At 48.7% G+C, this 21,641-nt stretch overlaps 1 protein-coding gene across 1 annotated transcript; it reads right to left on the bottom strand.

Annotated features, from left to right (window-relative positions):
* Positions 1-6,952: 6,952 nt before the first annotated feature.
* GATA1 (GATA binding protein 1) lies at positions 6,953-13,729 on the bottom strand. The gene is made up of 6 exons (XM_002719899.6): positions 13,656-13,729; positions 9,959-10,197; positions 9,094-9,471; positions 8,844-8,989; positions 8,051-8,176; positions 6,953-7,467 (listed from the first exon to the last, which is right to left on the bottom strand). The coding sequence occupies exons 2-6, from the start codon at positions 10,176-10,178 to the stop codon at positions 7,096-7,098; spliced, it is 1,242 nt and encodes a 413-aa protein (XP_002719945.1). The 5' UTR covers positions 10,179-10,197; positions 13,656-13,729; the 3' UTR covers positions 6,953-7,095.
* Between the last annotated feature and the right edge of the window lie 7,912 nt (positions 13,730-21,641).

Raw genomic sequence — 21,641 nt, 5'->3', positions numbered from 1 at the left:
GGTTCACCCTCCAATGGCCGCTGCGGCCGGCGCACTGCGCTGATCTGAAGGCAGGAGCCAGGTGCTTATCCTGGTCTCCCATGGGGTGCAGGGCCCAAGCACTTGGGCCATCCTCCACTGCACTCCCTGGCCACAGCAGAGAGCTGGCCTGGAAGAGGGGCAACTGGGACAGAATCTGGTGCCCCGACCAGGAATAGAACCCGGGGTGCCGGAGCCGCAGGCAGAGGATTGGCCTATTGAGCCGAGGCGCCGGCCAGAATTCTTTTTCAAGATAAGAACTTTGGTTCTCTATTCTCTTTTTCTCCTGAGCGGAGGTCCTAGTTTTGTGTGAGGCATGAGTACAGCGATTCATGGACAAGGTCAGGGCACTTCTGGTGTTACTGTAGGAATCGAGCAAATGTTCCTGGATGGAGTGCGGCCTGGGATTGGTACGGTTTCCATAGTGTTGTTCCTGTGCTGAGCAGCGGAAGGGTTTCTGTACAGAAGAAGGCAGTTATTTGTAGAGAACTCTATGGGTTCCTGAACAAGTTCGGGGTGCGATTTCTCAGCCTGCATCATGACATGTTCCTACAAAGAGATCAGGTGGTCAGATGCTAGGTCAGCACAGGTGTTTGTTTCTGTACAGCTTTGGAGCTTGTGTTCATGTGGATACTAAGATCAGGTGTTTGCGTCCAGATTCAGGTCAGGAGATTATTATTAATTAGGCAAAATTACACCTGCTGCTCTAACAAACCCAGAAACCTGGCGGCTCAATAGGTAAATGTTTATTTCTTGTTCATACCAAATCCAATATGAATATTTGCTGCTGGTCATTCAGGGGCCCAGGCCACTTCTACTTTGTGGCTGTGCTCTCCTGTAGGTCCTTGGAGTTCTAACTTTTCACTGGTAGATGGAAAAAGAGGGAGGTACTGGGGGACTGCATGAGAGGTTCCTGTGGGCAGGCTTGAGAGTGGTGTATGTTCCTTCTGCCCATAGTCTTGATCAAAATTCTACCACATGTCCATAACTAACAGCAAGAGAGGTTGGAAAAGGTATAAGTAAGCTCAGGAAGAAAGGGTGACTGTCCTAGAAATGTGGCTAGTCCAAGTTGAGATGTGCTGTAAATGTAAAACGACAGATTTCAAAAACTTAATGTAAAAACTTTAAAATCTCTTTTTAAAAAGATTTATTTATTATTTGAAAGGCAGAGCTACAGAGAGGCAGAGGCAGAGAGGCAGAGAGAGAGAGAGAGAGAGAGAGAAGTCTTCCATCTGCTGGTTCACTCTCCAAATGACCACAATGGCCGGAGCTGGGTCTATCTGATGCCGGGAGCCAGGAGCCAGGAGCTTCTTCCGGGTCTCCCACGTGGGTGCAGGGGCCCAAGGACTTGGCCATCTTCTACTGCTGTCCCAGGCCACAGCAGAGAGCTGGATTGGAAGTAGAGTAGCTGGGACCCAAACCGGCACCCATATGAGATGCTGGTACTGCAGGTGGGGGCTTTATCTGCTACACCACAGTGCTGGCCCCCAAAATCTCTTTTTGTATTGATTACATGCTGGCTGAAATGATAATGTTTAGATGTTGGGTAATGGAAAATTTATTCGTATACTAGTATATTATTAAACTTATTCTCACCAGTTTCTTTTTTCTCTTTTTCATGCAGCTACATGAAAATCTAAAGCTCTACATTTGAGGAACAGGCATTATGGTACACCAGGTTAAACTGCCACTTGGGATGCTTGCATCCCATACTGGATTGCCTGGGACTGAGTCCTGCCTCCACTTCCCATCTAGATTCCTGCTAACGTACCTGAGAGGCAGCAGATGATGTTCCAAGTACTTGGGTTTTTGCTGCCCATGTGAGAGATCTAGATGGAGTTCCTGGATCCTGGTTTCCATCTGGCCCAGCCCCAGCTGTTGTGGACATTTGAGGAGTGAACCAGTGGATGAAAGATTTCTCTGTTAGCACTGTGATAGAGAATTCTCTTTAAAGCTTTGGAACAGGGATTTTTTTACTATGTATAGACAGAGGTTTCTCTATATAGGGCCAAGTCAGTGCTTCCTGATTGGGAGCAAAAGAACAATCCTGTTCCATGATGAGGCAGGTTTGTAGGACAATATGAGAGGTGGAAACATTATAAATGAGGGGGAAGAGTGTGAAGGCATTTTTTCCTATACAGATTATGATGAGACAGTCCTTTTGAGGCCAAGATAATAGTTTTCTGTAGATAAGCCAGAGGACCACAATGTACACAGACCAGGTATTTCTTTCTTTTATTTAAGATTTGTTTAATTGAAAGGCAGAGTTACAGAGAAGCTGAAGCAGAGGGAAAGAAGTCTTCCATCTGCTGGTTCACTCCCCAATTGGCTGCAATGGCCGGAGTTGGGCCGATCCAAAGCCAGGAGCCAGGAGCTTCTTCCAGGTCTCCCACATGCGTGCAGAGGCCCAAGGACTTGGCCCACCTTCTGTTGCTTTCCCAGGCCATAGAGAGGGCTGGATTGGAAGAGGAACAACCAGGACTTGTACTGGCACCTGTATGGGATGCTGGCACTGCGGGCAGTGGCTTTACCCGCTACACCACAGTGTCAGCCCCAGACCAGGTATTTCTGTGCAAGATCAGAGCTAGATACCTGAAGACAGACAAATCAGGTAATCCCACTAGGAGTCAGGCCAGGGATTCTTGCACAGGTTCCAGATAGGTATTCACAGTGATTCAGATTATAAGTTGTTTTAACAAGATCAGAGCAGACATTACTCTACATTGTAGATGTTTTCATACAATTTATTTTTTGGGTTCCTCTAAAGAGGCAAGTCAGGTTGCTGTTGAGTGTAAGGGCAAGGTTTTCTGTACCTCTTCAGAGACTAAGTTCCTGCTGAGAGTCACAGAGAGTAGTCCTGTGCAGCATTAGGACAGCAGTTCTTTCAGAGATTCGGGTTAGTGTTTCTCCTGTTGATTGAGAACGATTATTCCATGTAGGGTAAGGGTGCAGCTTCCAGGGCAAGGCCAGTGCAGAGGCTGTTACAGAGAATCCCATCAGGGCTTCCCACGCAGGGTCAAGAGAGTGTTTCCTGGGGCCGGCGCTGTGGCACAGTGGGTTAATGCCCTGGCCTGAAGCGCTGGCATCCAATATGGGCGCCGGTTCGTGTCCCAGCTGTTTCACTTCCTATCCATCTCTCTGCTGTGGCCTGGGAAAGCAGTAGAAGCTGGCCCAAGTCCTTGGGCCCCTGCACCTTCGTGGGAGACCTGGAAGAACCTCCTGGCTCCTAGCTTCAGATTGGTGCAGCTCCAGCCATTGCAGCCAATTAGGGGTGAACTAGCAGATGAAAGACCTCTCTCTCTCTCTCTCTCTCTCTCTCTCTGTGTGTGTGTGTTTAACTCTGACTTTCAAATAAATAAATAAATATTTTTTTAAAAGAGAGTGTTTCCTGAGAGTAAGGTCAGAAGTTCCTATAAAGGATCAGATCACCCATTTCAAAAAATGAATGAAAGATTTCTGTTGAGGTTCAGGAAAGAGATTTTCTACAGAGCCTGGTCAGAGATTCAGGTATAGTCAGAGGGGCCAAGCTTCCTGTGGAGTGGCAGGACAGTGGAGCCAGTGCAGGGTGAGGACAGGTGCCTCATGCAGCATGCATGAACAGATGGCACCTGAACAATGGGTCCTGTGCCAAGTGAGGCCAAAGGTACCTGTATATGATGAGGGCAAGGCTTAAGTTAGAGGGTTAGGACAAGTGTCCTTGCCAAGGGGTCAGGAAAGGATTTTCTTTTTTTAAAAAAAATTATTTTTATTTATTTGAAAGACAGAGTTACAGAGAGAGGTCTTCCGTCCGCTGGTTCACTCCCCAGATGGCTGCAACAGCCGGAGCTACACTGATCCGAAGCCAGGAGCCAGGAGCTTCCTCTGAGTCTCCCACAATGAGTGCAGGGGCCCAAGGACTTGGGCCATCCTCTACTGCTATCCCAGGCCATAGCAGAGATCTGGATTGGAAGAGAGCAGCTGGGACTAGAACCAGCACCCATATGGGATGCTGGCGCTTCAAGCCAGGCTTTTAACCTGCTGCGCCACAGCACCGGCCTCAAAGGATTTTCTATACTAGTTCAAGACTGAGATTCAAATAGAGAGTTGTGTTGTGGGTTCTTGTGGATTCTGTGGGGTAGGGTGTAAGATTAGGGATTGTTGGGGCTGATGCTGTGGCGTAGTGCATACAGCTACTGCCAGTGGCACTGGTATCCCATATGGGCACTGGTTCAAGTCCCAGCTGCTCCACTTCCAATCCAGCTCCCTGCTAATGCACCTGGGAAAGCAGAAGATAGCCCAAGTACTTGGGCTCCTGTACCCACGTGGGAGACCTGAAAGAAGCTCTTGGTTTTGGGTCAGTCCAGCTTCAGCCGTTGTGGCCATTTGGGGGATGAACCAGCAGATTCGAGATTTTTCCCTCTCTGCCTCTGCCTCTCTGTAACTCTGTCCTTCAAATAAATAAATCTTTTAAAAAAATCAGGGATTGTTGTGCAGGGCACCATCAAGGGTCATTACCAACAAAGAGGGCAAGAGCTTCCACATGCAGTCAGGGTTCCTAAAGAGATTGAGGGTAGGGACTTCAGTAGAGAGAGCCAAATCCTTGGTTCAGAACTTTTTTTTAATGAGTGAAGTGGTTTTTTTTTTAATTTATTTTCATTTTATTTGAAAGAGAAAGAGAGGTCTTCCATTTGCTGCTTCACTCTTCCACATGCCTACAACAGCTGGGACTGGGCCAGGCCAAAGCTAGGATCCAGGAACTGGGTCTCCTATGTGGGTGGCAGGGACTCAAGTTCTTAAGCTATCATCTGCTGCCTTCCCAGGGTGTGCATTAGCAGGAAGCAAGAATCAGACACAGAGCTGGTACTAAAACCAGGTACTGTGATATGGGATACAGACATTCCATGGTGTTTCTTAACCTCTGTGCCAAACACCTGCCCTTGAGTGAAGTGTTTCTGAAATGCTACCTAGAAGGCAGAGGTGTTCTTGTCTGAGGCCAAGACAGAATTCATATAGAGAGCTCAAGGCTCATGCAGAGGGTCAGGGCAAACCTTCTGCCAGGGTGGTTCAGGGACCTCCTTACGTCATCAGTGCAGAGATTGCTAAGTGGAGTAAAGCAGATGTTTCTCCTATGCAAGGTAAGGGCTGGTGGTCTGTCCAGTGTCCAGTATCAAGTTGGGTTTCTGGTTGGTATCTAGATAAGGAGTTCCGTTAGAGCTCCAGAGGTAGCCTCTGGTACCAGATTAGGGTGATTGTTCTTATAGGGGGTGAGGCTGAGGCTCCTGAACAAGACAGGGCCCAGCATGTATCCAGCATGGGTTCTCAGAGAGATTGTTGTCCAAAGTGAGGATGGGGCCTCCAATAGGGGGTGAGGGCTGGGTATTTGTTGGGGAAGTCAGGCAGGTGGTTTTTACAGGGTCAGGGCCATTCTGGACAGTCCTTGCAATGATCATAGGCTACTATGGTTCTGCAGTGGTATTGGTATGGTGACCAGCTGACAGGCATTCTGTAAAGGACAGCTACATCCCCATTCCTACATTCAGAATCTATAGGACCCCCCCCCCCAACAACCCTCATCTCTGGGGCTCCGTAAGAGAAGTAGCTCAATAAGGTGTGAGTAACACTTGCTGGAGTGGGAGTGGGGGTCACGCCATCCAAAATCTACTCCTTAAACTCAGGGTAGTCAGGGCAAGTTACTCATCAGCTCTGAGCTTTGATGTTTGATGAGTAGAATGAGTATGAGTATACTTTCCTCTGAGTATTTTTTCCAGGTGTTGATGAACTAAAGCCACTGAAGCTCCCTAGCTTGTCTCCTGCTCCATAGTGAGCATTCTGAGGAACCGGTGCTGCTGGCTGTGGTGAGTAGCTGGGTTGGAGAGGGGCTAGGCATGGACTCCAGGGACAGACTGCCTAGCTCAGCCTCTCACTGTTAGCTGTGTGGCCTCAGGTAAGCCACTTTTCCTGTCTGCCTTGGGATGTCCCCTGCTTGGACAATGTACCTAGATAAGTGTTGGTTAAACTGAAAAGCAGATTTCACTGTAGGGCAGCAGTTCACCCAGGTGAGCAGGAGTGCTGGGGAGGGAGGTGGCACTGTGCAGAGCTCCCCACCTACCTGGATTTGAATATCAACCCCCAGAGGCCATTTTCCTCATCTCCCTTCTCATTCTCTACCCACAGGGCTGCAGGCCAAGCTGGATTGAGAGAGATAAGTGATGGGAGGACCCATGGACAACCCCACGCTCCAGCTCTGGTCTTTTCACCCTGAACTTTCCTTTCCTGAATGTGTCTTGTTCTTTGGAAGAGACTCTTCAACTTCTCCTGTCAAGAACTGTGCATGTTGATACCACCGCAAATGCACACAAAGCTACTCATCTTGTCTGCCACTCATACAATGTGCACACCCATACATACCTGTACAAGTGCAGAGACTTGCAGAGAAATCCTGCCTTTACCTGATCCACCATGGCACACATTGCCACCACAGTCATGTTGTTACCCCTCCATATACCCTAATACTCAGTTATTGTTCAACATTCCAACAGTATTCAGCCTAGTGCATATGCTGTCACACTGTCTCAAAGATCACCCAGAGTCACGCACAGTCACATGAATATAACCACACAGACTTCCTCTTCACCCCCCATGGCACACACACTTCCACATGCCCTCATCCAGTCACTTGGCGTGACACGCACCATTCCCCACTCCCTCTTGGTCACAACACCATCTCTCAGTGGGACATATGGAACCTCCTAGATGCTGTCACACAAAGTTCCACATCTACTGGTAAAATGGCACGTCAAAACCCTCCAGGAACAAAATGTCATACATGTCACCTCACCCAGCTTCATACAATCATGCATTTCAGTCATATATAGCCATCAAAGAATGAAGATGCTACTACCCACCCTGCCTGACACTGCTGTTTATTTTCAGTCACACACACATAGCTCTAATATCAGGACTTTGGTAATTTTATTTTACAAAAGCTTTGAAGGGCCAGACCAGGAAGTATCAGGCCCAGAGGGTTAGGTTGTACAAATTGCTGGCTGCAAGAGGAGGGGACACCATCCCTGGCCCCAGGGGCCATACTCTGTACCATCATGAGCTGAGTGGAGCCACCACAGTAGTGCTGGTGGTAGGAGGTACAGAGCCTGTGGGGAAGGAGGCTGTGGGTGATCCCAGCAGTGGTCCAGGGAAAGGCATGAGGTGGCTAACAGGCCCTGATAGTACCATGGGGCCCAGGCCTTGGTAGAGATGGGCAGTACCGGGAGGGCCCAATGTTAAGCCTGAGGCTGCCTCTCCACAATTCCCACTACTGCTGCCCCCAGCCACCACCATGAAGCCACCCGCTGGTCCTTCGGCTGCTCCTGCGCCTCCCAGACTTGATCCCCTCTTCTTTTTCCCTTTTCCAGATGCCTTGCGGTTCCGAGTCTGGATTCCATCCTTTCGCATGGTCAGTGGGCGGTTCACCTGCCAAAAGGGAGGTCGTGCATGTTCCCCAGCTCCAACTGTTTGCCTATCTATGTCTGTACCAGGAACACCCTCTTCACTCTACTTCTGTAGCAATTGGGAATTAACTGGTTCAGGAACTAGGGGTTGCCCCACAGGGATGGCAGAGATGCCATTCTAAGGAATCCTGAGGTTGTGAGGAATTCAGAGCTTGGTAAAGCTTCCCAGGCTGATAGCAGCTGCCCAAGGTGTGGGGCAGGAGAGTGGCAGTTAGCTGGTGACTTGGAGGTGGGGCAGAGGGAGGGAAGAAAGAGACAGGAGGTGAAGAAAGGAGCAAGAAGGAGAAATAAAAGGGAGTGGAAGGGAGGAAGGAGATGACGGAAGAAAGGGAAATAACAGACGAGAGAAGGAAGAAGTAGAATGGAGGAAGGAAGAGAAAGGAGAAAGGGAAGCAAGGAGGGAAGGGGGAGGAAGAGAAAGAAGGGGAGATGAGAGGAGGAAGTGTTGTGAGGGGAACAGGGGAATCGGTGAAACAGGGATAGAATGGGGGAGGGGAAGCATGGTGTGGGGCAGAGGAGGTTGGCTCTGGGGGGCAAGGTGACACCTGGTGTAGCTTGTAGTAGAGGCCGCAGGCATTGCACACGGGGTCCCCACTGGCATTTCTCCGCCACAGTGTCGTCGTGGTTGTCTGGCAGTTGGTGCACTGAGTACCTGCCCGTTTGCTGACAATCTAGGGGAAGAAAGGATGTAAGAACACTGCCCTAGGGAGGTGGAAATGAGGGTATGGGTCTTACAGGGCCTGTCAGAAAGACCCAAGGGGTGAGGACCAGGTTGAAGGCAAGGGTTTCTATATAGGGTGAGAGGTTCCTGTACCGGATAGAGATTTTTTTTTTCATTTTTTGTCCTGTGAGGGGCTATACTTTGGCCACATCTCAGAATCACTTGGGGAGTTAAAAAAATCCTGATGCACAAGCAGTACTGTGGTTCAATTAAGTCAGATGAGCTGGGGGAAAGGAGCCAGGCTCCAGCATTTTTGAAGTGCCCTTGGGTGATTTCAGCATGAAGCCAGAGATGAAAACACTGCCACACAGGGGGAGGACAAAGGTTTCTGTACAGCTTGAGGACAAGGGTTCCTGTTCAGAGCCTATATGGATAGGCTGAGGATGGGATTCCTCTACAGAGTTGGTTCCTATATAGGAAAGGGCAGAAGTCCCTAGCTGGGACAAGGGCAGGAGTTGTCCATATAGAGGGATGAGGGTAAGGGTTTCCATAGGGTTAGGACAGAGGTTCCTATTCAGGGTGGAAGCAGTAGTTTTCTATAAGCATGAGGACATGGGTTCCTGCACAGGATGAGCACTCTAGCTCTTGGGTAAGGAGAGGTGGGACTGTGGTCTTACCAGGCGTTTCTTAGGTCGGATGAGGGGCCTGTTCTGCCCATTCATCTTGTGATAGAGGCCACAGGCATTGCATAGGTAGTGGCCTGTCCTGTCCCTCCGCCACAGAGGGGTGGCTGTTGCTCCGCAGTTCACACATTCCCTGGCCTCTGGTGGGGTGAATGAAAAGGAAGGGGGAAGCCAGGCTCAGCTCAAGTTTGCTTGGCTACCCCCCTCCACCTCAACCTCCCTGTCCCTTTTTTGAGACCCTCACCACAGGGAGGCAAGGGCAGAGTTCCACGAAGCTTGGGGGAGGAATAGGCTGCTGAATTGAGGGGGCTCCCAGTAGGAGAAAAGAAAGTAGTTGAAAAATCGGGGCTCCCATAAGCATTGCTGGGGACGGGGAGAGACGAAGGCAGTGCAGGCCCCAGGGTCAAGAGATCTGGACTCAGCCGTTCTGTCTTCAAGGTCTCCAGGAAGCTGGTGCTGGCTTTCCCATCTGGATCTTCTGGGGCCTGGGGAGGGGAGTCCTCGCGGGTGGGGCACACAGTCGAGGCAGGATAGAGCCCTGTCTTGCCGTAGGCCCAGCCAGCATATGGTGAGCCCCCTGGGATCCCCTCCATAGAGTTGAACAGTGGGTACACCTGAAAGACTGTCAGGGGTCAGGTAGGGGAAGGAAGGAGGAAAGAAGAGATCAATTTATGGTCACCTCACTTTCAGGGTGCAATGCCGCATAACAACCCCAACATGGTGGCCAAGTTTCCAACCTTTCCACAGGTTACCACAGGTTACCAATAGCTGCTGGCTATTGGGTGATTCGTAGCTCTTGAGCCCCACTGGTCACTATGACAACTGTGGTAACTCTAAGCACATCCAAATGCACTTTGAAGATGACTGTTGGGATTTGGAACTCCACAATCACTTGACAACTAGGGCAATCACTGCACACCTCCCATATTGCTTTTCAGTTTGGCAGGTTGAGGAGCATTGAATTCCCAGGTCAGGACTAAGGAAAGTGGTTAGCACATCCTCATGGAAAGCTTCAGCCATCTCCGAGATGACCTCCAAGTGGGAGTCTGATCTAGCTAAGTGGCTCCATGGCAACCCTAGTGACATCCAGCTGATGCCAGGGGCATTACCTGAGGAGTGTCGGTAGGCCTCTGCATCCCTGTAGTAGGCCAACGCGGCAGCTGCAGCAGTGGCTGTGCTTGGGGCGGTGGAGGAGGCTGCTGCATCCAAGCCTTCGGGCCCAGAGGGGAAGAAGGTCCCAGACTCTGGTGTTGAGGATACCAGGGCTGGATCCACAAACTGGGGCAGAGGCTCTGAGGTCCCCAGGGCTCCCAGGCCAGGGAACTCCATGGGGCCTCTGGATTTTCACCTGTGAGGACAAGAAGAGTCCTCAAACACAAGAATCCTCCTCCCCTCCCCCTCTCCATATTCTTTACACTTACTGTTGTCCTCTTCCTCCCTTCCCACTCTATTATCTCTTGTCTTCTACTATATCCTCACACTTCTTAAGCTCCCGCTTTTCTTCTTCTACCATTCTTTTTGTGCTCATTTGTCTTTCTTCCCTCCTCCATCCACCTCTACTCTCCTCTGATTCCTCCTCTTCTCATTTTTTCCTTCCTCTCATTTGACTCCTTTGTCTTCCTCCTCTTCCTTTCCACTCCTTTCTCATTCTCCTCTCCCTCTTCCTTTATCTACTCCCCTACCATCTTGTCCTCCTTGCTGTCTTTCTCTCCCCCATCCCTTCCTTGTTCCTCTCTCTTCTCCTTTTCCATACACCTCATCACCCTCTTCCCCTCTCTCCATCTCCTCCATTCCCCTGCCCCCTGCTCCTTTCCCTTCTCTGCCCCCCTCCTTTTTCTTCACCCTTCTCTCCCTCTGCTTTTTCTGCTTATGCCTTCTTCTCTTTCCTCATCTTCTCTCCTCTACTTCCTCTTCGTATTCTCCCTGCCCCCATCCTTCCTCCCCTCCCCCTCTAGAAGATGCTGGGTGAGGGTCAGATGGGGTGCAGAACTAGGGTCCCTTGAGCCCCTTAGCTACCCCCCAGGACCTTGGGGTTCACTCTCTTGAGCTCCCCAACCTTACCCCTATCTGTTGCATCTTGCCCTCTGGCTTTCTCAGAAACCCCATGGTTTCCGACTTGACTCCCCCCACCCCCGCCTCCGTTGGGTCTGCAGACAGAGGGCCCCTCAGTTCCTCCCTGCTCAGGGGGGGTCAGTCTCCCCACTGCTTATCTCTGCTATCCCCGCCCAACTTTTGAAATCACCCCAAGGCCACTGGCTTCCTCTGAAGAGGGTGACAGGTGGGAGGGTGGCCATGATTCTGCTTCCAGGCACCTTCCAACCATCCCTGAACCTCAGGTTCCCTGTCTGCTATATCACAGGGACTGACAGTGACAGACTCGTGTGGTGACCATTTGCCTTTGTATTGCCTGTGTATGTTGCCATCTTTACCCCCTCTGTCTCCTTGGGTCTCTTTTTTCCCCAACTAGGTTTCTCCTGAAGTTTGACTGTATTTCTTCTCCATCTTTCCAGGATTCTATGATGTACTTTGTCCTCTCTTTTTCAATGCTTTTATGAATGTCTAATGTTTTCTCTCCCTTTTTCTGTCTGTTCATATCTCTATGATTGTCTCTCTATTTGTCTCCTCTCCCCACCCCATATCGCTCTCTGCTACTCATGCTTTCTCCCTATCCACTCATCTTTCTGAATGCCTGCGACTTTCCACCTCTGTATCTTTACACCTGTTGTCTCTTCCCTCTATTTCTCTCTCTTTCCCTTTGCCTCTGACCTTATTTCGATGATTGTCTTACTATTTTCATGTCCCTGGCCTTATCCCACTGCACTCAGCACTGGAAGAGGAATTGAGACACCTAACCCTGCCCCTTACTGCTCAGTCTCCCTGACTGTTGGGTGGGATGATGCAGGTGAAGCAGGCTACCTCCAATCCACCCCTGCCACATGACCATTGTGTAGACAGGCTGAGGGTTGGACCCAGGGTTGGAGGTGGTGCTTGGAAAGAGAAGGACCCAGGTTTCCCACTATCTATTCCTCAAACGGTGTCTGCTCCCTATCCTGGTCTCTGTCTCTTTCATCTCTGTCTCTGATTCTCTGTTAGTCTCTGGCTCTACATGTTTGTATTTGTCACATGCACACCCTCTCCTTCCTCTGCTGCTAGGTCTTATTTTCTGCTACCTACTGTTTCTCTTGTTTGGCATTCTCTCTGTTTCTCCTCTCCCTTCATGTCTCTTGATGTCTCTCCTCATCTCTATTTCTATCTCCCTTTTCTCACTGTGCATCTCTTGCTTCTATAACTATTCCCTTGTCTCCTCAACCTCACCTCACTACTCACAACCTCCATCCAGCCCCACTGCCTCCACCCCTATACCCTACCTCATTGGTGGGTCCAGGGCTACCCACCCCTCCTGTGGCAGGGGCCCAGCCCCCCCCCTCCCCTTCAGTTATCACTCTCCGGACAGAGATAAAGTTTATCTGGAGGCTGGGGGATAGGAAAGCTCCTTATCAGCTGCCCCACTAGAGTAAGTGCTGCCCCAACCGCGACAGGCAGCAGCCCAGCCGGCACCCTCAACTCTCCCTGGCCCCAGCCCCTTACCCCAGGTAACACCCCTGTCCTGGTCCTTGAGGGAGGGTCTCAGGGCTGATGGAACAGAAGTAGGGTCTGGGGAAAGATATTTGCCTTGGAAGTTTAGAGGTAGAGTTTGAGGGTCTCATGGGGTTAAGTCAGAGAGCTTTGGGGTATGGCCATGGAGTTTAGGGGAAGTAAATATGGGGTTTGAGGAGCAGAGACAAGCTTGGAAGTTCAGAGATATTTGGAGCTCAGAAGAAGTTAGGAAAATAGAGATGAGGTTAAGAAATAAGAGGTAAAGTTAGAGAGTTGAAAAGTTAGAGATGTAAGTTGGTGATCAGAGAGTGAATCTGAGGGTCAGAAAAGTGGGGGAGTCCACAGATTTTGTTGGAGCAGAGAGAGTTTCAGAGTCAAAGATGAGTTTTGGTGGATAGAAATGTGGCTGATGGTTAGAGCTGAGTTACAGAAGCACAAGAAGAGTTTGAGAACCCAAGGTAGAACGGAGGTAGAGGAAGGATTGGGGTTAGAGGATTTCAGGGGGACCAAGAGCTTAAGTTTAGGGAAGGCAGACATGAGGGTTCTTATGGCAGAAAAAATGTTGTGGGTAGAGACTCACTATTTGGAGGATCAAAGACATTTTAGAAGAGAGATGGTTTGGGAAACAAGAGAGAATAGAACAAATGAAAGAGGCAAAGGTGAGGGTTAGAGGATGTAGCTACTCTTTGGTGGATCAGAGGCAGGTTTGGAGGATCAGCAAGGGGGCTTGGGGCAGAGACGAGGGTATTGTCGTGGCACAGATCGGGTATTTAAGAGCGGAAATAGCCTTAGTGGGGGCAAAGTGAGGTTTGGAGAAGAGCTCAGGAAGACAGAGACATGCTTAGGTGATTGAAAATCAGATTTGGAGCAGAGATAGGATTTAGTAGATAAAGGTATATTTTGTGGAGCCAGAATTGGCGTTTAGAGGTTAGATCTGAGGGGTATGAGAAGCAAAGTTGAGGGAGCAGAGGACCGATTTCATAGAAGGAGCAGATGGGAGTCAGGGCAGGGAGGAGTGGGCTTTGGAGGGGTAGATCTAAGATAGAAATGGGGATGGGAAAGGCAGAGGTGGGTCTGAGGAGCTGTGAAGGGCTTTCAGAGGTGGCTGACACTTTGGGGACCAGCGGTAGGCTGGGGAAGTAGCCATGAGGTTAGGGGCAGCAGGCCAGGGTTTGCCTTGCTAGGGGCTCTCTGGGAGCTGAGACTGACCTGGGCTGGTCGGTGCAGAGGGTTCAGCCGCCTTGGGGATGTGGTGAGCTCAGTGTGATCCCAAAGGGTGTCCTGACTGGCCTTGGCCTTTGAGGCTCCCTTCCTCCCTCCTTCCCTCCCTCCCCTCTCCCTCCTCCCTCCTCCCCAGGGAGTGGCTGCTGCCCTAGTGGGTGGGGCAGTCCAGGGGAGGGAGTGTGCCCCCTGTTTGTGGGGCACCTCCTGGGCACTGGAGCCCCTCCTCCACCCTACCTGCTCACCCATGGTTCTTTGGACCTGCTGGACTTAGATTCCCATGGACTTCAGTGTCCAGCAAAGCCTGGTGGGCTAAAACCAAGATAAAATGAAAATAGCAGATAGGGTTTCATGACTCTACTAGGCTTTTCAGTGAGTGACGCTCCTACCTCCTACTGGGTGTAGGGCCAGGAGTGGTCTGCGTCCTTATGTATGTGAGTCCTTCTGGCTGCGCAGACAGGAAGGATACAGCTGTACCCATTTTGCAGGTGAGACTATGAGGCTCAGGCAGGTTTGGTGGGATTGGAGCCAGAGCCTGTGGGATACCTTGATGAGCTAGCCCCCAGCCTAGGGGCCAGAGCTGGCAGGAGGCAGGGGCACACTTGCTCAGTGCCCCACTGGGGCTTGCGCCAGCTCTGGCCTGCCTTGGGGCAGCAGATAAGTCTTATCAGATGGTGGCGACTGTGGCTGTTGGCGCCACAGTAACAGGCTGTCTTGGGATGGGGGGCAGGGTGCGGGAAGGGGGGCCACCCAGGGACAGTGGCAGTGGCCTCAGCTTCTTGCCCGCCATGCTGCTTTGGAGGCGGGAAATTGAGGTGGGACCAGGGGCTGGTTCCTCTGAAGCAGCGGGCTAAGTTGGGGAGGGGAAGGGCTAGAGAGGGAGAGACAGAGAGACAGGGACAGGGCCAGAGATAAGTGGAGAGAGATGGAAATGGGGAGGCAGAGAATAAGAGATAGAGGGATTAAATGGAGAGGTGGAAGGAGGCAGATGACATAGAAAGAAAAGAGAGGCGAAGAGAGGAGAGGCAAAGAGAATGAGAGAGATGAACAGAAGGCAAAAAAACCCTGAAAGTGACAGAGTCCAAAGACACAGGTGGAGAAACTGAGAAGGGAGACAGAGACGGGACAGAGGACAGGAATGTATTGTACAGGGACAGAGACGGGAATATTCAGGGACAGAGTGTGAGGAAGTCTGAGACCCCAGGAGGCAGACTGGGGTAAGCCCAGGGCAGGTGGTGCTGGGGTGGGAGGGGATGTGGATGTGGATTGATGTGGATTTGTGTGACCTGTGGCCCTACCCTCGGCCTGGGCAGGTGAGTGACCCCCCCAGGGGGTGGTCACTGGGCCTCTACCATGTTCCCTCCTCCTGCTCTTTCTCACCTAAATGTCAACAACAAAAAGCAATGAATCACCCTGACCTGTGCCTAGCCTGTTCTGAAAATTTTCTCCCTATAAAATCATCTGACACACACACACACAAGTTGGGTCCCATGGAGCAGGGAGTAAGACTCCCCAGTCCTGGTCCCAGCACTGCGAGGGATAGGGAGCTCTACAGAGAGGGCAAGGACAGAGCCCTGGGCCAGTGGGGTCTGTCTGCTCACTCACTGGCCCTCACAGAGAGATCACCCCTCATGTACCCCTCTGAGCATCAGTGTTCTCAAACACAAAATGAGAGTTTGGGGGAGGAGAGAGAGCATAAGGCCACAACTTCCCATTTATTGAGCTCCTGATGTGTGCCACGCCCCATGTTGAGTCCTCATCAGTAAGAAGCCCAATACAGGCAAAGACACCTATGATTTAAGTGGCCATGGTTTCCAGGCATGGACTGTGGAGCCAGTCCACCTTTGTTCATAGACCACCCTAGGCTCCAACTGGTTGGATAACTTGGGCGAGTCTTTCACCCCTTTGGGCCTCAGTTTCTTATCCGTAAAAATGGGCTAGTAATGGTAACTACTCGAGGCTGACTGTGGAGGCTGAATGCATTTTAGTCCATGTTAGGTAATTGTAACTCACTTGCATCTGAACTTGTTGTAAATGTTAGGTGTTCTTGTCTATTTACTACCTACTGTATACGGTGGGTAGCATTTGGTACTTTCTTACTAACACTGCTACTAATTCTAGTACTAATGCTAATATGCTAACATCAATGGTAACACTAGCATTAATGCTAATATTGATACTACTTCTATTAGTATTCTAGTACTAGTTGTAATCTAACACTACTATAATTTTTTTTGAAAGTAAAACAACTTTAATCATATGGTAAAATCTCCATGCACTCAATAAATAACATAATTTCTATTAATATTCTGACATTGACAATGCTCTGTTGTATATAGACAGAAATATATGGATTAATTATACTGTGGAGAACATTATGTGAACTTTTGGAACACACTCAAAAAAATACAGCATTCTCATTCCAGGAGTTTGATCTTTAACACTACTATAATTTTAATGTTAATTGTAAAACTTTAATTCTAGCAATAGCATTAATACAATTTTTTAAAGATTTGTTTATTTATTTAGGAGGCAGAGAGAGAGAGAGAGAGAGAGAGAGAGAGAGAGAGATCTTCCATCCGCTGGTTCCCTGCCCTAATGACTACAATGGCCGGAGCTGGGCAGATCCAAAGCCAGGATCCAGGAGCTTCTTCTGGGTCTCCACATGGGTGCAGGGGCCCAAGCATTGGGCTATCCTCTGCTGCTTTCCCAGGCCATAAACCAAGAGCTGGATGGGAAGAGGAGAAGGCAGGGCACAAACACCCATTGGGATGCTGGCACCAGCAGAGGCTTAACCTACTATGCCATGGTGCTGACCCTGATACTTTTTTTTAAAGATTTATTCTTATTTATTTATTTGTTTGAAAGAGTTAGAGGGAGAGACAGATCTTCCATCCACTGGTTCACTCCTCAAATGGCTGCAACAGCTGGAGCTGGGCCATGTTGAAGCCAGGAGCCTGGAACTCCATCTGGGTTTCCCACATGCAGGGGCCCAGACACTTGGGCCATCTTCTATTGTTTTCCCAGGCACATTATCAGGGAGCTTAATGGGAAGTGGAGCAGTTGGGACTTGAACCAGAGCTCATATGGGGTGCCAGTGATACAGGTGGTGGGGTTAACCTGTTGCACTACAGCGCTGGCCTCCATTAATATACATTCTGATACTAGTACTTACCACTAGTATTAGTAGAGTAATAGCAGCAGTAGCATTTGCCAGTTGACTCCAGGCACTGAGCTAAGTGCTCTTCATGCATAAATTTATCCCATTTTTACCAGATCCTTGTGGCAAAAATGTGTAAAATTGCCCCTGTCTTTGAGACTAGGAGTAAATGAAAAAAAGAAGAAGAAGAAGAAGAAGAAGAAGAAGAAGAAGAAGAAGAAGAAGAAGTAGTAGTTGGCCCAAGGCCGTGAGTTCTTGCTTCAACTCTCACACTGATTTGCTGTGTAGTTCCTGGGCAAGCCACCTACTGAGCCTCAGTTGCTTCACCTGGAAATGGGTATAATCATAGCTTTCTCCCCTAATCCCCCGCTGTTGCCACACACACAGAATGTACCCACCCAACACCATGCCTGCCTGGCACACCATGTATGGTGTGCTCTGTAAATGGTAACTCTCATCATTGTTATTATTAGAAAATGCAGTTGCAATGTTGGGGGCGAAGTAGGGAAATCTGTCCTCAAAGGGAAGGGATGGGGGGCATGTCTAAGACAAAGGTTCGGCCACTGGACTCGTTCTCTGTTTCTTCATCCCTGGCAGGGAATAAAGGGCTCAGGAAGGGAGTAAAGGATATGGTGGTGTTCCTCAGAGCCCTGCCTCCATCAAGAGCTAGAAACCCTGAGGTTCGGAGCCCAGGCCTTAACCTATTCCCTCCCCCATCCCTGCGGAGGGGGCACAAGCCCACAAGTCTGTGGCGACATTCAGCCAGCAGGGAGGCAACTGGGAGTGGACAGATAAGAGAATCAGCGGGGGCCAGGCCAGGCTTTGGGGTAGACAGGGGCGGGAGCAGGGGTGGGGTGTCCAGACCGCCCTGTCCTCTCTGTCAGACCTCAATTTGAGCCTCAGCTCCAATGTCCTCTCTTCCCAGAAGCCTTCCCTGCCTGGCTCACTCCCTACTGACATCCTCTAGACTCCCTGCGTGATCCAAGCCCACAGTATTAGGACTGTCTGTGCCTCTTGGGGACTGTAAGTTTACCAGGGTGGGGACAGAGCCCCACTCACCTTGGTGCAAGAGAAACGTGAACGAAAGTCTGGCTAAAGAGTCAAATATTTGCTCTCAGAACAAATAGAATGCATCCTTTGATGCAGAAAGCATCAAAAGATGTTGTAGCAAGTGTTCACTTTTGTGGAACGTTAATATGTTGCTTATTGACTTCTGTTAGTTTAGAAAAAAAATAGGATATTACAGTTACAGTTGAAGTCCTTGCACCGATTCCATTTCCCTCCTTCCTTCTCTTGTCTGGTACTTGCTGCTTATCTTCCTCATGAGTATTTTTACTCCATTACCAGATACGTATGTGCCCCTAAACACTAGATGATACTGGAGGGTTTTTTTTTTTTTCATTAAGATTTATACTTATGTTTTAAAAGTTTTCTGGCTTTAGTTCTAACATAGAACTCTTCCATCCATTTGGAGTTTATCTTTATAATGGTATGAACTAAGGCCCCAGCTTTATTCCTGTATGTGGCCCTGCCACTATCCTAGCACCATTTGTTTAAGACTTCTTACCCCATTGAACAGTCTTGCCTATAATGTGTGAGTTTATTTCTGGACTCTCAATTCTATTTCATTGACTCACAAGGGTATTTCAAAAAGTTGTTGCAAATGGAATCAAAGAATAAATCTATTTTGGTACAAAAACATTTTGAAATTCATGCCTACCAGGGGTCTTCACAAAGTTTATGGAAATGCACATTATGGAAAAGCTATGCATGGATTCAGAATTTTTGCAGCAAAGAAACTTATCTGTCAATTCTATTTTTCCACAAACTTAAGAAAAGTTTTCATTGGAGAGGTAGAGAGAGAGAGAGAGAGAGAGAGAGAGAGAGAGAGAGAGAGAGAACTCCTATCTGCTGGTTTATTCTTCAAATGGCCATCATAACTGGCACCAGGAAAGGCTGAAGCTGGGAGCTGAGAATTTAATTCAGATCTCCCACATGAGTGACAAGAACCCAATTACTTGAGCTGCATCCCAGAGTCTGCATTAGTGGAAATCTGGAGCTAAGAACTGAGCATCAAACCCAGGTACTCCAATGTGAGACTCAGGAGTCAAATGACATTTTAAATGCTAAGCTAAATGTCAACCTCTTTCTACAAATGTACAAAAGTACCCTCATATATGTCTCACAGTCTTGCTTACTCTAGCTATGTAGTTTTTCAATTGAGAAATGTGGTCCTCCAACTCTGTTTTTGGTTTTCATGACTGGTACAGCTGCTTTGGGTCCCTAGTATTTCCATGTGAATTTTTGTATGAGCTTGTTAACTGCTGCAAAGGAGCAAGCTGGGATTTGGATAGGACAGCATTAAATCAATAGATCAATTTGGAGAATATTGCTATCTTAACACCATATAGTCTTCCAGTCCATGAACATGTGATATCTTTCCATGTATTTAGGTGGTCTTTAAGTTCTTTCACAGTTCTTAATGTACAAGTCTTGCCCTTCTTTTGTTAATTACTCAGTATTTTATTCATTTCAATGCAGTTATAAATGAAATTGTTTTCTTAATTTCATTTTTGTTAATTACTATTGTATATAATTAAATTTGGGATGCTCCTGTATCATATACAATCTTGTATCCTGGAAACTTGCTGAGCATATTCAAGGAGTCTTTAAAAAGTTTGTGGAAAATCTATATAATGAAAAAAACTACACATGAATTTCTTTTATTTAATTGAAATTCATTGTGACGGAGAGAAGAGGGAGACAGAGAGAGGTGGGGAGAGACACACAGAGAGAGTGAAATCTTCTGTCTACTGGTTCATTCTCCAAATGGCCCCAACCACCACGTCTGGGCCAGGGCGAAACCAGAAACATGAAATTTCATCCAGGTGGCTGGCGCTGTGGCTCACTTGGCTAATCCTCCACCTGCGGCGCCAGCACCCTGGGTTCTAGTCCCGGTTGGGGCGCCAGATTCTGTCCAGCTCTCTGCTGTGGCCCAGGAAGGCAGTGGAGGATGGCCCAAGTCCTTGGGCCCTGCACCCGCATGGGAGACCAGGAGAAGCACCTGGCTCCTGGCTTCGGATCAGCACAGCAAGCCAGCCGTAGTGGCCATTTAGGGGATGAACCAACGGAAAGGAAGACCTTTCTCCCTGTCTCTCTCTCTCTCTCACTGTCTAAATCTGCCTGTCAAACACACACACACACACACACACACACACACACACACACACAAGAAATTCCATCCAGGTTTCCCACATGGGTTGTAAGGACTCAAGCAATTGGGTCATCTTCTACTGCCTTCTCAGGCACATTAGCTGGGAGCTAGATTGGAAGCAGAGCAGCAACGACTCAAACCATTACTCCAATATTAGAAGCCCATGTTGTAGGCAGCAGCTTAACCTGCTACACCACAACGCTGACCCCAGATTTCATTTTTTGTGCCTTTAATTTTTTCATGAACATTTTGAAGAACCCCCATATATGAGTAATTGGTTAGTTTTGTTATAAATTACTTAAAATTTTCTATGTACAAGATCATGTTGGGTGTAGCATTATGGTGCAGAAGGTTATCCAATGCCTGTGATGCCCGCATCGCAGTCAGAGTGCTGGTTTGAGTCCCAGCTGTTTTGCTTATGATCCATCTTCCTGGTAATGCACCTGGGAAGGTAGTAGAATACGGCTCAAGTATGTGGGCCCCTGAAACCACATGGGAGACCCAAATGGAGTTCTTGGTACCTGGCTTCCTATTGGCCCAGCACTGGCTGTTGTGGGCATTTGGAGAACCCAGCAGATGGAAGATCCTCTCTCTGTTTCTCCTTCACTCTCCATGACTCTGCCTTTCAAATAAATAAATCTTTAAAAGAGCAGACACACACACACACACACACACACACACACACACAGAGAGAGAGAGAGAGAGAGAGAGAGAGAGAATGTCATCTGCAAATAGAGATAGTTTCACTTCTTCCAATACAGATGTCTCTTCTTTCTTGCCTAATGTTGTGGTTTGAACAGGATGTGGTTCCCCAGACTCATGCATGCATTTGTATCTCAAAGTCTTATGTTAAAGGGTTAATTGATCCAATTATGATGTCTTGGAGGTAGGCCTAGTGGGAGGTGTTTAGGTAATGGATGGGAGGGCTTGCTCTCAGAAAGCAGTTTTTACAAAAGAGATGGTTATTTAAACAAAGTTTGGCCTGCTTTCCTTCTTTTCTTCTTGGCTGGCCATTTGATTATCTCTCTCCCTCCTCCAGCCTCACCAGATACCTAAACCAATGGGGCTATCCAAAATTAGACCATGAACCTCCACAACTGTAAACAAAAATAAATGTCCTTCCTAAGAAACTCTTCTAAGATATTTTAGTTGTAGTAACAAAAAGTGAACTAATACGTATAATTACCGTGTTAGAAGCTTCAGTACAAAGTTGCGTAGAAATGATGAGCGAGCGGGAGGGCTGGCATTATAATGCAGCAGGTTAAGCTGCTGCTTGAGACACTGGCATCCCATATTAGAGTGCCGGTTCAAGTCCCTGCTGCTCGCTTTCTGCTAATGTGCCTGGGAAGGCAGTGAAAGATGGCCCTATTATTAGGGCCCCTGCACCCATGTAGGAGATCAAGATGAAGTTCCTGACTCTTGGTTTCAGCTTGGCCCAGACCTGGCTGTTGCAGCCATTTGGGGGAATGAACCAGCAGTTGTAAAATCAATCTCTCTCTCCCTCTCTCTCTCTCTCTCCCTCTCTCTCTCTCTCTCTCTCTCTCTCACACACACACACACACACACATTCTGTCTTACAAAAAAAAAGGGGGGGGTGATG

This window comes from Oryctolagus cuniculus, chromosome X (assembly GCF_051225735.1).
Source record: "Oryctolagus cuniculus isolate XC-2025 breed Fujian yellow rabbit chromosome X, ASM5122573v1, whole genome shotgun sequence".
Lineage (NCBI taxonomy): Eukaryota > Metazoa > Chordata > Mammalia > Lagomorpha > Leporidae > Oryctolagus > Oryctolagus cuniculus.
The sequence above is the reverse complement of the archived record's forward strand: the minus strand, read 5'-3'. Positions and strand labels throughout refer to the sequence as shown.